We start from the raw sequence: 13,882 nt of genomic DNA on the forward strand, positions 1-13,882 counted from the left end.
TAGCCTTGGGTGGAGGAGAAGAAAAGAGTTCTGTCTCTCCCAACAGCCCCTCCAGCTCTCTACGCTTCCCTAACTTCCGCTTGAACCCGGTCGTCTTAAGCGCTGCAGCTAGCGTCTGAATAATGCAGCCGGCAGTGAGAGTGGTCTGCGTGTTGTATTTAATTAAGAGTTTACTCCCAAGTTTGTTCGGGGCTAAATCTCAGCTCCCAGCCCTCCTCCTTCTTCTGCAGCCTGAACAAGAGACTTCACACGGTTGTTACACAGATGTGTGTATTTACAGGAAGGGAGCAGACTGGAGGAGAGAGGAGTTTGGGGAGGGGGGGTCCAAACTCCAGGTTGTGTCAAAGGTGTTTCTGGAGGCGTCTAATGGCTTCGGACGGGAGATTTACTGCTTTCAGACGGCTTTGGTCAGCATAAAGGGCCGTGTTATAATCAAAGTCTTGGCTGGGGGAGATCGTTACAAATTGCATTTGAGCCCATGTCCTGGGGGTCCATGTTTAATTAAGAGGATTGGATTTCCTCTCCCTGGTCGGGGGGAAGGCAGATGAATGGACTGAAGGGGAAAAGAAAGGATAGAGAGAGTGAGAGGAATCAGGCTGTGTGTTTTATGTTCTATTATATTATCACTCATTAGCATTTAGTTAGTTTCAGAGCTGGAGTTGATGATAAATACATTTTCAAACACTTATATACTCATAACTACATCTTGACATGTAAAATAACTATTTATCAATATTTTTTGATAGTTGTATTTCATCTTGTTACATGGTAAATTCTCACTTTTGCAAAGATACATGAGGCCTGTGTTATTCTGCTGTATTTACAAAGCTGAGATACACATAGGACAGGAAGGCACTGGAATATAAAACTCAAAAAGGTGCTCGCATACACGAAAACTTCCTCTGTGCCATATCTGGGTTTCAGAAAGAGACACAGATTTGTCCCAACGTGCTTCCTCCCCCTCCGGAGAACATCTTCCCACCCCTGACCTAAGTAGTCTAAAATTGGCCTTAAGTGTCTGACTTGCTTAGTGAATCTTCCTCAGCCAAATATATAACTTTGCTCCGGGCCCTCTGTGTGTTTCCAGTACGCGAGGAGGACACAGTTCTCCTGAAAGACCTTTTTTGAGTTTCTCCAGTAAAGTACACATCACGACCCAAAGAATGAAATACCTGATGAAGGTGAAATTTGCCGTCTGATTTGTCAGTTCCCGTGGCTTTGAGACAGAATTGTTCGTCTCCACCCGGCCGGGTCTCTCCTCACTCCCCACCTAGCGCCGCGTGAGAAAGCAGCTCATGTCACCGTCCTGATTGCCCTCACAGCCACGGAGAATGAATTTCTGTTAAATGCTATGGTTACAATTACCCGTACTTCATCCACTCTTCCTCCGGTCTACCCCCTTTTTACCTTTTGTCACCGGAGGAAGGCAAACAGCGGGACAGCCTCCAGCAATAAGAGCTGCTGTCTGTCAGCCAGCCTTCAAATGATCCCCTGTCTCAAACTAAATTGCTTCTCTTCTTTCCTTCTCTTGTGTCGCCGGCACAGATTCGGTGAAAGAAGGTGTGTGTGTGTGTGTGTGACAATTTTCTTTGTGAAAAGCTCTGTATCTGTCACCAGGTTCGAAATTGAAACATTTGTCATAATCTTTGAAGCTAAACGGGTTATTTAAAAGCTCCCTAACATTTGTTCTGTCCCAGAGAGATTTCATCACTTCAGGCGCCTGGACCGAGTGTCGGGTTCAGCACATCACGCTCCTCTCTGTTCAATCAATCTTATTGTGTGGGAACCCTGAGGATGCTGCTGATCAAGGCCTTCCATCCATTATTATTATTTGTACTGCTTCTGATTTGAGAGTTGCAGGGGGAAGGGAGCAGGAGCCAATCACAGGCTTAGAGGCGGGGTTCACCCTGGACAAGTCCTCAGCCTATCACATGGCTTCACATATAAGATGCTTTCCGACATGTACTTAACCCTCGATAATCTCCTGACATTATTTGGAGCGGCTGTGTGTAAAGGACACAAATGTTCAAGTCAGGTGCTGCGGACAATCGCCTGAGTTTCTCCTGTCATCTGTCTAGGAAAAACACAGAATCATTTTCAGAGGGAGAGTACATCAGGAGGTTATGAATATGATATGAATATCTCAGGATGAATAGAACACTGATGAAGATGTCAGTTTGCTAAGACAACAAGATGTAACAGCTTTTGGGGATAAATGCCTCTGAGGTTTTCATCTTGTAGGCGTCTGAGCGGAGAACGTCCTGCTGAGTTCTTCATAAGTGAAAGAGAAACTTCTGGACAAATTCTGGAGTGTATTAAGTTGTATTATATTATCATTCATTGGGTGGAAGCTGGAGCATCTGGAGGAAACCCTCTCAGACACGGGGGGAACACGCTAAGATGGGATCCACCTTGATCAGAGATGGAATGATAATGTGGCCTCGAAACTAACTTACGTGTTCAGACTCTACACGTGTCGCGGTGTCATACATGTGCATGTAATCACAGCAGTATCAGCTTGATGAGAGGCTCATTCAATCATCTGGGGGACGGAGCTGTTTCCTCTTTGACGTCTCAGAGTTTTCGTATCGACTTCAAAAGACAAACAGGCACTCGTTAAATTAAAAAGGAAATATCTGTTTTAAAAGTAAAATACTGGATTTGCACCAGCTTAAACACCACACAGACCTGGTGTGGACAGATTAGAGTTAATTCCAGTTTTAGCAGTTGTTTGGAATGAAGGGCAGGAAGGGAAAATAGAGAGAGTGGAGGATGAAACAAAGTACAGCCAGAGCCGGAGACTAGCTGTCGAATGTTAGCCTCCAGGTGACCTTTGGCTCAGTGACCCCTCTTCCCATTTCTCCTACGCACATCTCCACAGCCAGGCCATCCTCTCTCTCTCCCTTACTCCTCCCTGACGCTCTCTCTCTCTCTCGCTCGCTTCCACCCTGGCCAGAGACCTTTGAATGGTTGAGTGGGCTGCAGCGAGCACAGTAGATCGTAGTAATGTATTCCGCCAGAGGGGCTGGAGTGTTACTGCCTTAAAACACCCTGGTTCCATCCAGCGCCAGGGAAGAGAAGACAGATGAGGCCAAGATTCCAATTATTTTCTCTCTCTGTTGACCTCAGTTCACTTTATCAATGCTGAACAATGTGTTGCCTCCCTCTCCACATGCCCTAAAGGAAAGGATGTACTATTGTATACTCTGCAGTTGGCAATATACAGAGCTGTGCTTTTATTGTGATGCGCTAGATATAAAAGAAAGAAATGAATAATGTTGTTTGGAGTCCGTGGCGTGTTGGCTGCATGTCGTGCCTTTCTGCTTAGCTGGAAGAAATAATCAAAATCTAGTTAATCCTTATAAATCCTTCAGTAGAATGACCTATGGAATATTAAAAAACAACCTATAATCCATTTATTTAAAGGCAGAAGTCATGCAAAAGGTATCATTCGCCATCTATTGCTCCGCCCACAGAGGAACCCCAACAAAAAACCATTGTCTTTATTAAATCCCACGTTGTCCCATTTTCCCATCGCTCCTTCCTCGCGAAACTTCTTGCGTGATAGCAGCAGCTTTCCGTCCCGACAGGATTCAATGAAGGAGAGGATTTAAGAGAGAGAAAGTGAGGACAGTGGAGTAGAAATAAATAAAAACACAGCACCACCACCACCACCACCAACCCACAGTATCCATTTCAGGCCGAGCAGATGGTATTCAGAACTGTACTTGACTTGCTAATGCCTGGCTGTTCCGACGTGACAGTCGTGAAGCTGCCGGAGCATCTGGGTTCTTTACCACACGTCACGCTGCCGGCAGGAAGAGAGCAGCCCTCAGCCGGAGAACTCACATCCTCCACCAGACCCTTCGCTTCCCGTGCACCAATCAGAGGAGCGGATTCAAATCAGATGTGTTCCTACATGCTGTATAAACGTTGTGGGAAACAAAAATCATTAATCATTTACCGTCCTCTCTAGTAAACTGTGAACAACAATCTGATCGCACGTTTCTTGACTGGTTATTGAGTATGTTTGGGTGTTTCAAACACCTTCAGATTTCATTAGTCACTCCTGTGCCGCCTGGTAAAGCCCCCTGTGAAATCTGGTGGAAACTCTCATCGCTTCTTGCAACTTTGTCAGTGGTTGATGTGATTTCACCCGAACTAAACTTGGTGAAAGTGTGTCAGGAGTCCTACCTGGTTGTGTCATCTATTTTTTTCATCATCCCGCTCTTGTTATGTGCTGCTATATCAAGGGTCAGCAACCTTTACTAACGAAATAGCCATTCTGCACCCATTTAAATTAAATTAAATCTGTCTGGATCCACAAAGCATATTTGAAAACACGGCTTATAAGGTTATATATATAGTTATACAATATATATAAAAACTATAGTTTGTTGCATTTATTAAATTATGGAATGACAGCAATCATTTTTTTTTTTTTACCTCTTATGAAGAGGAGAACAAAATACATTGGCATGTGTAGGCCTACTTTGAAATAAATAACTATGTTTTTTTTTGCTCATCCCCAGCTTGGTACTTTTCAGCAAATGAATCTGTCCACGCAGAATCAAACTCTCTATTTTCCTCTCTGACTTATCTTTTTGGGGATTTATCCCTGGTTAGTTTATATGTTATTATTATTATATAATTTAGTTAACGAAATATTAAATCAAAAGGTGAGGGCAGGTCAGACTGGATCATAAATAAGAAATAATCAGTGGTTGCAGCTTAAAATCATGAACACATTACATGAATTTATTTTCACCTTAAGGTCCATTGCTCTACGAGGTGAAAACACACAAACACCTTACAATCTATATCCAAGAGTAAAGTAAATAAAGAGACCGGTCCCTCCTTCCAGCTCCTCGCACCATGCTGGCAAAACACAATTGGTGCATTCTGCACAAAATGAGTTTGCATCGATCTCCCCCGGCTGCAGACCAACAGGTAGGGGGTGTGGTCGTCCCCGGCGCCCAGCAGCTTTGATGATGTTTACCTCTAATTAAGTTTGTTCCCCAGAGGGAGAGCGAGAGCGAGAGAGAGAGAGAAAGAGAGAGAGAGCTGGGAGGGAGAGAGAGGAGATAAAAACCTCTCTGAGCAGAGTGCTATGCAGCGATCAATCCTTACCCCCCCTTCACTCCAGAGCTGAGCTGCAGAGGATGGATGGACGACCGGTCTCTCATCTGGGAGAACTGGAGAGGAGTAATAAAAGAGCCATAGCTCAATCGCTACCTGAGGAAACAGAGGAACAATGCCTCCATCCTCCGTGTCCTCCAGTGTTTTCCAGTGAAGCCTCGGCAGCAATTTCCTCTAGAAGAGGCTTCCTCCCCAATAAAGAGGCTAATGATAATAACGACAGACAATGAGGATTTTTTTTAATTCCAGTTATTAGGAGGGTGAGCTCCCTGTTCATGTTGTTCCCAGTGAGTTTCAGTTAAAATCCCACTTAAACAAAGGGCTTTATAATGCATCAGCTGGAAACTTGGGGTTTGTTTGGAGTCAGAAAAAAAAACCATCCGAGCCTTTTCCTGGACGACAGGACCACATGATTTGTTTAGTATTTGTGTGCAACTCGTCTACGTCAGTGTCTCAAAAAAGGTGATTTTCTCACAAACTTTCTTCTGTTTGTTCTCCTTCAGGTGTGTAAGGTATTGAACACCACGAGCATGAGCTGCCTGGCTCCATCCCTGACGACAGAATACCTCCCGGGTTTGGAGACGGTGAAGCACGCCGACGAGTTCGGCTTCATCTTCAACAACGTCCAGGCGCTGCTGGTGTACAACAACACCAACCTCCTCTACTTCCCCAACCCGTACTTCGAGCCGCTCAGCTCCTCTGGAGTCCTGGATCAGAAACCTGGCTCCCCTATCATTCTCAAGGTAAAGTACACTGAAGCCAGACGGTCCAAATAACACCATGTACCCATAAATCCACATGCACTAAAGTCCATTCACCTTCAGCTGCAACAAAATAAAAATGTTCATGACACTCGATACAGTTTCACAACATTAGGAGTACATGGTGTACTTTTTATCATTGGCTAACTAGCTAAAAAACGATGACCTTTTTTCAGTGTCTTTGGATATCTTAAATGAGACATATTATGCCCATTTTACCGCAGTTGATATGGTTCATTGGGGTCTTAATGAAATTTTTGAAACATATTTTGGTCAAAATACCACAAGGATCATTTAAAACAGCACAATTTTTACCCTGTCTAAGCAGCCCTCCTCAGATTGACCTGTTTTGAGTGCATAATATGTCACCTTCAATATATCAGCAAAAGCATTCACAACAGAACCATATTTAACGTATTTTGATGCTTCATGGTGCTCCTATACCACTCATTGTGAGAAATGTCACAAATGTGTAATTTACAGTTTATTCAGGTGATATATTTGCTTCAGGGGTTTTTAGAATTGTAGGATTTTTATCTTCCTCCTAATTTCACACCCGTCTGTTCATCTCCTCATGCCCACAGGGAAGAAACCTGGTTCCCCAAGCACCGGGAGGGGTGAAGCTTAACTACACGGTGCTGATTGGAGAGACTCCCTGCTCGGTCACCGTGTCGGAGAGCCAGCTGCTGTGTGAGCCGCCCAACCTCACCGGGCAATACAAAGTCATGGTGAGTACATGTCTGTGTCTTCGTTAGCCTCCACCTGCCTAAACTTCTCTCCCACCCCGTGGCGTTTTTTGATTTATTCTTCATAATAGTTGTCCGTTAAATTATAGTTTGCAATGATTCATCATTCATTCAGCTACGGGGGGGGGGGGGGGTCAAAGGGCGTCAGTCAACCTAGAGCTATCGAAATGTTCTGCCAGGATCAATCTATTTCTTGTTGCTTGTTCCTTCATTGGATCTCAGACTTGTTTTCCTCTGAGGTTTGCACTCAGAATCATTTTCACCAGACAATATTTACCTCTGTTTTCAAAAGACTTTTGCTGTGTATCAATTATCATTTGACTGATCTTTTTTTTTTTTTTTTCAATTTGTTTATTAGTTTTTTTTCAGGTAGTTAAGTACATACAGACAAATACTAGGACAGTGGTTCTTAACCTGGGTTCGATCGAACCCCAGGGGTTCGGTGAGTCACTCTCGGGGGTTCGGCAAGACTTCGCTTGGCCGTCATTGGCTGCAGCTGATCACGCCACATTGCTTAGCTTTGATATCTGTGCTGCAGGGAACTTGGTGCGCTCAGTAGTCGATTGTGGCCGTTGTGATTGTATGTCATTCAGCAGAGCCAGCTTCAACAGCAACTCTTCAGAACAACAACGCTCTCAATGTTTTGGTGACCCTTGAGATACTCACACCGTTTGTTACAACTTATTTTTGCGAGCAATACTTTTCGAGGATGGTAGACATGAAAATTGAGAAAAGGAACAGACTTTGTTCTGAAAATGATATGAGAGTGGCACTTGCCAAGGTGAAGCCGTGCATTTCTGAAGCTGTATCTGAAAGGCAACAGCAAAAGTCACATTGATTTGCAATAAATATTATTTATTATATTATTTATGTTTTTGTGTGAAATTCCTGTTTATTGGTTTAGTCCTTTGAACACAGTGATTTTGTGTGCACCTGATGCATGGTTAATTTTGTGCACTAACAAAATATATACCTATGTTTTGAAGAAATAATATTTTATTTGTCCAATTACGAAGGGTTCGGTGAATGCACTGATGAAGCTTGCAGGGTTCAGTACCTCCAATAAGGTTAAGAACCACTGTACTAGGAGTAAGTAAGAAATTATGCCAAAATGAAAGGAAAAGAGAAAGAAAGAAAAAAGAGTCAATTGAAATAAAATAAAACAAAACTAACAAACAGGGCATACAACTCAAGACAATGAAAAGTATTGATGCATCACTAGTACACAAAATACATCAAAAAAGAGGTGAGTGGCCTATGTGAGTCTCATAGCTGCTCTAAATCTCCATCAAATTGAACAAGATGGTCTAAGAATGGCTGCCAGATCTTGTAGAATTGTTTAAGATTGTTTGTCAAACTGTATCGGATTTTCTCCACTTGAATGATCTTTTAACCACTGATTATAATTTGTTCAAATGTGAGTAAATTATGCATCTAACCTTTGTGTTTTAGGATTTTTCACCAGTCTCTGCAGGAAGGTGTACTCGTAGATGACTTGTGATTAAGCCTGTTTGTTGTCCCCCCCCAGGTTCAAGTAGGTGGTCTCCACGTTTCCCCCGGCGCCGTCAACATCATGTCCGACAGCCTGCTCACCCTGCCCGCCATCGTCAGCATCGCCGCCGGCGGAGGCCTGCTCCTCATCATCGTCATCCTCGTCCTCATCGCCTACAAGAGGAAGTCGCGTGAAAACGACCTCACCCTGAAGCGCCTGCAGATGCAAATGGACAACCTGGAGTCCCGGGTCGCCCTGGAGTGCAAAGAAGGTAAGAACTGCTGAGTCAGCGTGCAGAGCGAGTGGGAAGCTGGAGCAGCGGACTGTTTTCACTGGGGATGATTACGGGTCTGCTTCGCTTGGAATCTACATTTACACACAGTAATTTCCGAGGCTGCTCTCTGAATGCATTTCTCTCGTACAGGCTGTAATCATTTAAAAGAAGAAAAAAAAGTGTATCTGTGCATATAGTACAGTAAGTACATTACTGGTTGTCTGTGTTTGTTGAATAATTCAGTGGAAATATTTCCAAATCTGGGGCAGTGAGTCATCCGGCTTTTATTCCACGACACTCAGATTGGGTCTGTTAGCTCTGTGTGTGACCTGTCTGGTCACGTAGCTGATTCTCGCAGTTCTTTCTGCTTTCTAGTTTGCATGCTGTACACACAGACCTGCACACAAGCTGAAGCATGAATACCGAGTTTCTCGTTAGAGAAAAGCAACTTTCCCCCCAGCGAGAGGAACATTATGTTTAATACATTTTATTCATGTTTTAACTGGAAGGATAATTCCACGTTTATGTTTTTAGGAGACGTGTGTGCCCGTTCTTCTGTAATTGTGTGTTTTCTGTGTGCAGCTGTGTTTTTAGCCACACAAAAGTAACCTACACCATGTTGTGTGTGTCACTGCAACACACAGCTGCTTTGAACCAGCTGTGTGTTGCAGGACCCCAGATAACCTGGAGCCGCTCCTGCAAACAGCAGATCAACCACACAACAAGCTCTGTGGTTCAAAACCTTCAGTTCTACACGAGTTCTCTCAAATAAACACAGGCGATTGGCCCCTGATGTCATCATGGGGGTCATTACATCCAATCACTGAGACGGCGAAAGTGAGGTTTTTATTCAGCCGCGTTCAGGATATTTCATCAGCCAGAGAGGACCTGATTACTCATCCCCTCCAGCTGCCCCTGAGTCGCTCATCCACTTGTATTAAGCAGAGGTAAACACCCGATCGCAGCAAACTTTGTGATCGGTCGAATTAGAGACGGTCACACAGAGAGACAGAGGAGGACAAACCGGAGGAATCAGTCTTACACAAGCAACTGTAGGAGAGGAGAAGATCTGTGTTTTTTAACCATTAGCAGTGACCAGGAGGGTGGAGGGGTTTGAGGAGGGTGTTATGGGGACCTCCGCTGCTCCTGTGATAGGCTGCAAACAGGGGGGGGGGGGGCTCCCCAAGGGCAGCAAGGCAGAGCAACTGAGCCGTGAGCCCGAACACGAGCCGGGCAGGATGGAGCCAATTAAGCAGAGCTCACCTGCAGCCTCACGCTGGCTCCACACACACACTCTTTACTGGTCGGTAGATAAAAATGAGTGACAAGGGGCTGAGCGTGTGTGTGTGTGTGTGTGTGTGTGTGTGTTGTGTATGAGGAAGAGAGAGCTCTGTGTTTTTTGTTAGGGGAGAGAAGTGCAACATGCAGTTTCTCTGACATCTTGAGCTCTCACTGTCGACTTCATTATAACGGCAGTGAAGACCATGAAGATAAGAAGGCTGCACACATCTGGTCCTCGGGGATTTAGAGAAGAGTTTTATATATATATGTATGTGCTGTATGTCTCGAGTATAAACGGATCTGTCGTCTTTGTTTTCTCTCCTCTCAGCTTTTGCCGAGCTACAGACGGACATCAACGAGCTGACCAGCGACCTGGACCGAGCTGGAATCCCTCATCTGGACTACAGGACGTACGCCATGAGGGTTCTCTTCCCCGGTATCGAGGATCATCCCGTCCTCAGAGAGCTGGAGGTAGTGAGACCGAGAGATCGAGAGAGGGAGAGACAGGGGGGAGGAGGACGAATTGGAAGAAAGATGAATGAGACACACATAGGCAGCATATGCATTAAGAAAGGGCAAGAGAAAGTCAAGCTGAGTTCAAAGAAGAAGAAGGAGTGGTTGTGTGTTTGTCTTCACCAGCCGCCCACAGCTGAACCTCTGTAAGCAGTAAAGTGCTTGTTGGAGAAATGATTGCACTTATCGTTTCCACCCTCAGATCACACACACATGCACACATACAGCTGATCATGCTAGGCAACATCAGCTCACACACGCATGTAAATCTCACCTGCAAGCTCGCTCATGGAAAACAGGGGCCAGGCACATGGTTATTTCATCCATCAGTGGCTCAGCGGTATGAGAGTAATGACTTGAATAATTCCAGGTCTGGAATCGTGGTGATAGAGGCCCACCTTTCTATTTGTAGATTGTGTGTGAGGCAGGGTGGGATTCAGTATTGGGAGGAGGGATTCAGATCAGCCTGTCCCTGTGAAGGCTGCTGAACACTAGAGGACAATTGCGCCTAAAAGTTGTCTCCCACAAGTCACGAGTTGAAAATCCTCCACTTCCACAGTGATGTTCAGTAAGTTACAGAATCGAGACATTCTGAGTTTGACAAGTTTTCATATCAAATAAGGTCAAGTCGAGTAATTTCTCACATTTCCCCGGGGCTGAGCAGTCTGTGCAGGATACAGCGCCCTCTGTCCTCAAACCCTGGATGAGATATCCAAACTTTTTTGTGGGTAAAAAGTAAAAAGAAAGTGAGTTTTGTCACGTAGGGATTGTCTTACACTGCAAAGTAGTTTGACATGTGACTTAGAAGTGAAATGGCAGCTAACTCGGGCTACAATGCTTTTTTAACAGACCTGGGTCAATAATTGATTAAGATCCTCTCGGTTACCTTCCATGAGTGGGAACGTCTGTCTGCCTGAACTGAAACATGACCGAGGGTTTTGGTCCCTTTGGACAAATCTTTATTTTGTGTGAGACAAGGTCAGGATGAGAAGCTGAGGAACAACAATTGTTTAAACTCGTCTAAATGAAAGTTTGAGTGCTGGAAGATGTTCATCCCCTAACATTACTTCCCCCTCGTCCCTCCAGGTGTCAGGTAACGGCCAGCAGAATGTGGAGAAGGCCTTGAAGCTGTTCGGCCAGCTCATCAACAACAAGCTCTTCCTGCTCACCTTCATCCGCACGCTGGAAATGCAGCGTTCCTTTTCCATGAGGGACCGCGGCAACGTGGCCTCCCTGATCATGACGGCCCTGCAGGGGCGACTGGAGTACGCCACCGACGTCCTGAAGCACCTGCTGTCGGACCTCATCGACCGCAACCTGGAGAGCAAGAACCATCCCAAGCTGCTGCTGCGGAGGTAACACGCCGCCTGGAGAGAGACACAGCGGGAGGATTATGTCCTGTAGCCAAACGAGGGTTTGGGAGTTGCCTGCTTCGTTTAAAGTCATTTATCCAAACTATTAATTAAACTCTGTGAATTCGATTTGAAGTGAATATCATTCCCCCGAAAGCTTTCATGAAAATCAACAAAGAAAAGCCCATTAATGCATTAGTTAATAATTTAATACATACAACAGGAGCATTTTAAATAATCAAATTAAAAAAGAGATTTACATAAACTGATACAAAACAAAAGCCTCTTTAAAATGATACATGTTCATTAAGAGGAATTTGCCTTAATCCTCAGGAAATACTGCGATTTAGTTTCAGGTGTTTGATTTGATTAAAAGAAGAAGAAGAAGAATATTTCACTGTATCTGTGTGGATATGTGATCTCGTGCCCTGAGGATATTTATGGAGATATTAAAAACACATCCCTCATTTAAATACATATCTAGGCAGACGGATGAGGATTGATTTTTAGAGCTTGGTTCTTTCTCTTGCGGGCGGATGCATTCTGATTCTCCCTTGCTTCGCCGTGCAGACACTTCTCAGAACAAGGCTTGTAATGAGCGCCACGGCAAAATCTACAGTACGCCGAGATAAACTCTCCACGTCGGGAGGAACATCTGAATCCTCTCTGAATCTCCACATTCTCTCTCTCAGTCTGTCGCTCCCCCCCCCCCCTTGCTCTCTCATTGCCGATGTCAGTCTCACTTATCCTCCAGGCTCAGGCACCTTATGAAACATTCAGAGGCGGTTTGACTTAACTTTCTTTTTTTCCTCTCCCTCCTTCTCTGTGTCTCCAGTGAACATTGTTTTCCAGGGGAGTTGGGATAATGTGTTAAAACTTTAAACACCGGCTAAGTCCTGGCCCGGGTTTCCTCGGCTGCCGCTCGGCTGAAAGGAAAACAGAACGTACAAAGCTCGGTCAGCGTGAACAGGCGACCTGAAAGCTTCACTCTCTGCGTGTGGCTTTTTGATTATGTTTACATTACTAATAAGCAGATTCAGTGAGAGCAGGCGGCTGCTACACTTTCAAAACGACACCTTTCTTTCTGATGTTAATGTTCCCTCAGTGTCTGTGTTTGAAAACAAGACGTGTTAATAGTCTGGGTAAACAACAACAACAGACAGAGGCAAACAGACCTGGAGGTGGAAAGACAGAGAAGTGGACTGATGTGGACATATGACAGTTTTCATGTCCCCTCCCTTATTAGTAACGCCGTCCCGTGATCCCGGCTAAATGTCCGATAGCTATTTTGCATTTCACTCCTCGTTTTTCAGAGGAGTTCCAAGGATTATCGATTTGATCTGGCGCTTTGCCGTTGTTGTCTTGCTCATCGTCGATTCCGAGAAAAAAGCCGAGCCGACCAGCTGACTCGCACACATGCACACGTCTGTGATGATAGTCAGATTGAGCACGTCTCAAACTTTGTTGCCATGTTCCCGCTCACTTGTCTTCTCTACTGGCTCTCCTCAGTCTAATATCTCATATACAGTGGGTACGGAAAGTACTTATGACCATGTGATATTTCAGTTTTTCTTTTTTAATAAATTTGTTTTTTTCTGTCAAGATGGGGTGCTGAGTGTACATTAATGAGAAATAAAATGAACTTTTTTGATTTTAGCAAATGGCTGCAATGAAACAAAGAGTGAAAAATTTAAAGGGGTCTGAATACTTTCCGTACCCACTGTAATAGCCAAGAGAAACGCTTGCTGTCATGTTGCCTGAGAACCCCCTCTGTTCTAGTTTTGATGAATACTGCTTACAATGAGCACGTAAGCTGATCCTTGAGCTTTTTTGTTGATGATGTCCAAATGTGACTGTGCATGTGGATGCTGGTTCACTTATTAAAAGCTGTGCTGGATACGCTGGGATCCAGTGTCCTCTGAGTAGATGAGTAGAAGCAGCGGTCACTCTCACTGTTGTTCTGGATGAATTATTGGTGAGCTTACAGTCCCTGGGCAAAGTTTACATGGCTGCAGGAGAGAGCCAACATACATCAAGGTCCTCCGGGTCACCCAACCTACTTCCTGTCCTCATCTATATTACAGTGGGTAGAGAGTGTCCCAGCAAAGGGCTTCGCCATCTCTTCGGCTGTTTGAATGAATGATTCTCTCTAGAGGGGAAAATGTCCACGAGCGGCAGCATCCTCGACCCTCGAAGAGGAAAACCACACTCGCACAAGCATTACAGTCAAAGATACGGAAATAGTTCCATCTGTCATGGTGCCGTAGCATGTTATCCTCATGCTCCCTGCGTGGCAAGTTACAGTCATCAATGTTTTATGTGTA

The 13,882-nt window shown here is 44.7% G+C and overlaps 1 protein-coding gene across 1 annotated transcript in view; it reads left to right on the plus strand.

The window, feature by feature from the left end:
• plxna2 (plexin A2) overlaps positions 1 to 13,882 on the plus strand; it is a 196,252-nt gene that overhangs the window by 146,952 nt on the left and 35,418 nt on the right. The window contains exons 18-22 of the mRNA XM_061074305.1: positions 5,643 to 5,882; positions 6,485 to 6,628; positions 8,175 to 8,409; positions 10,022 to 10,164; positions 11,293 to 11,561. Of these exons, the coding sequence (XP_060930288.1) occupies positions 5,643 to 5,882; positions 6,485 to 6,628; positions 8,175 to 8,409; positions 10,022 to 10,164; positions 11,293 to 11,561 (1,031 nt within the window). The remainder of the gene's footprint in view (positions 1 to 5,642; positions 5,883 to 6,484; positions 6,629 to 8,174; positions 8,410 to 10,021; positions 10,165 to 11,292; positions 11,562 to 13,882) is intronic.

Source organism: Limanda limanda, chromosome 7, assembly GCF_963576545.1.
Source record: "Limanda limanda chromosome 7, fLimLim1.1, whole genome shotgun sequence".
Taxonomy (NCBI): domain Eukaryota; kingdom Metazoa; phylum Chordata; class Actinopteri; order Pleuronectiformes; family Pleuronectidae; genus Limanda; species Limanda limanda.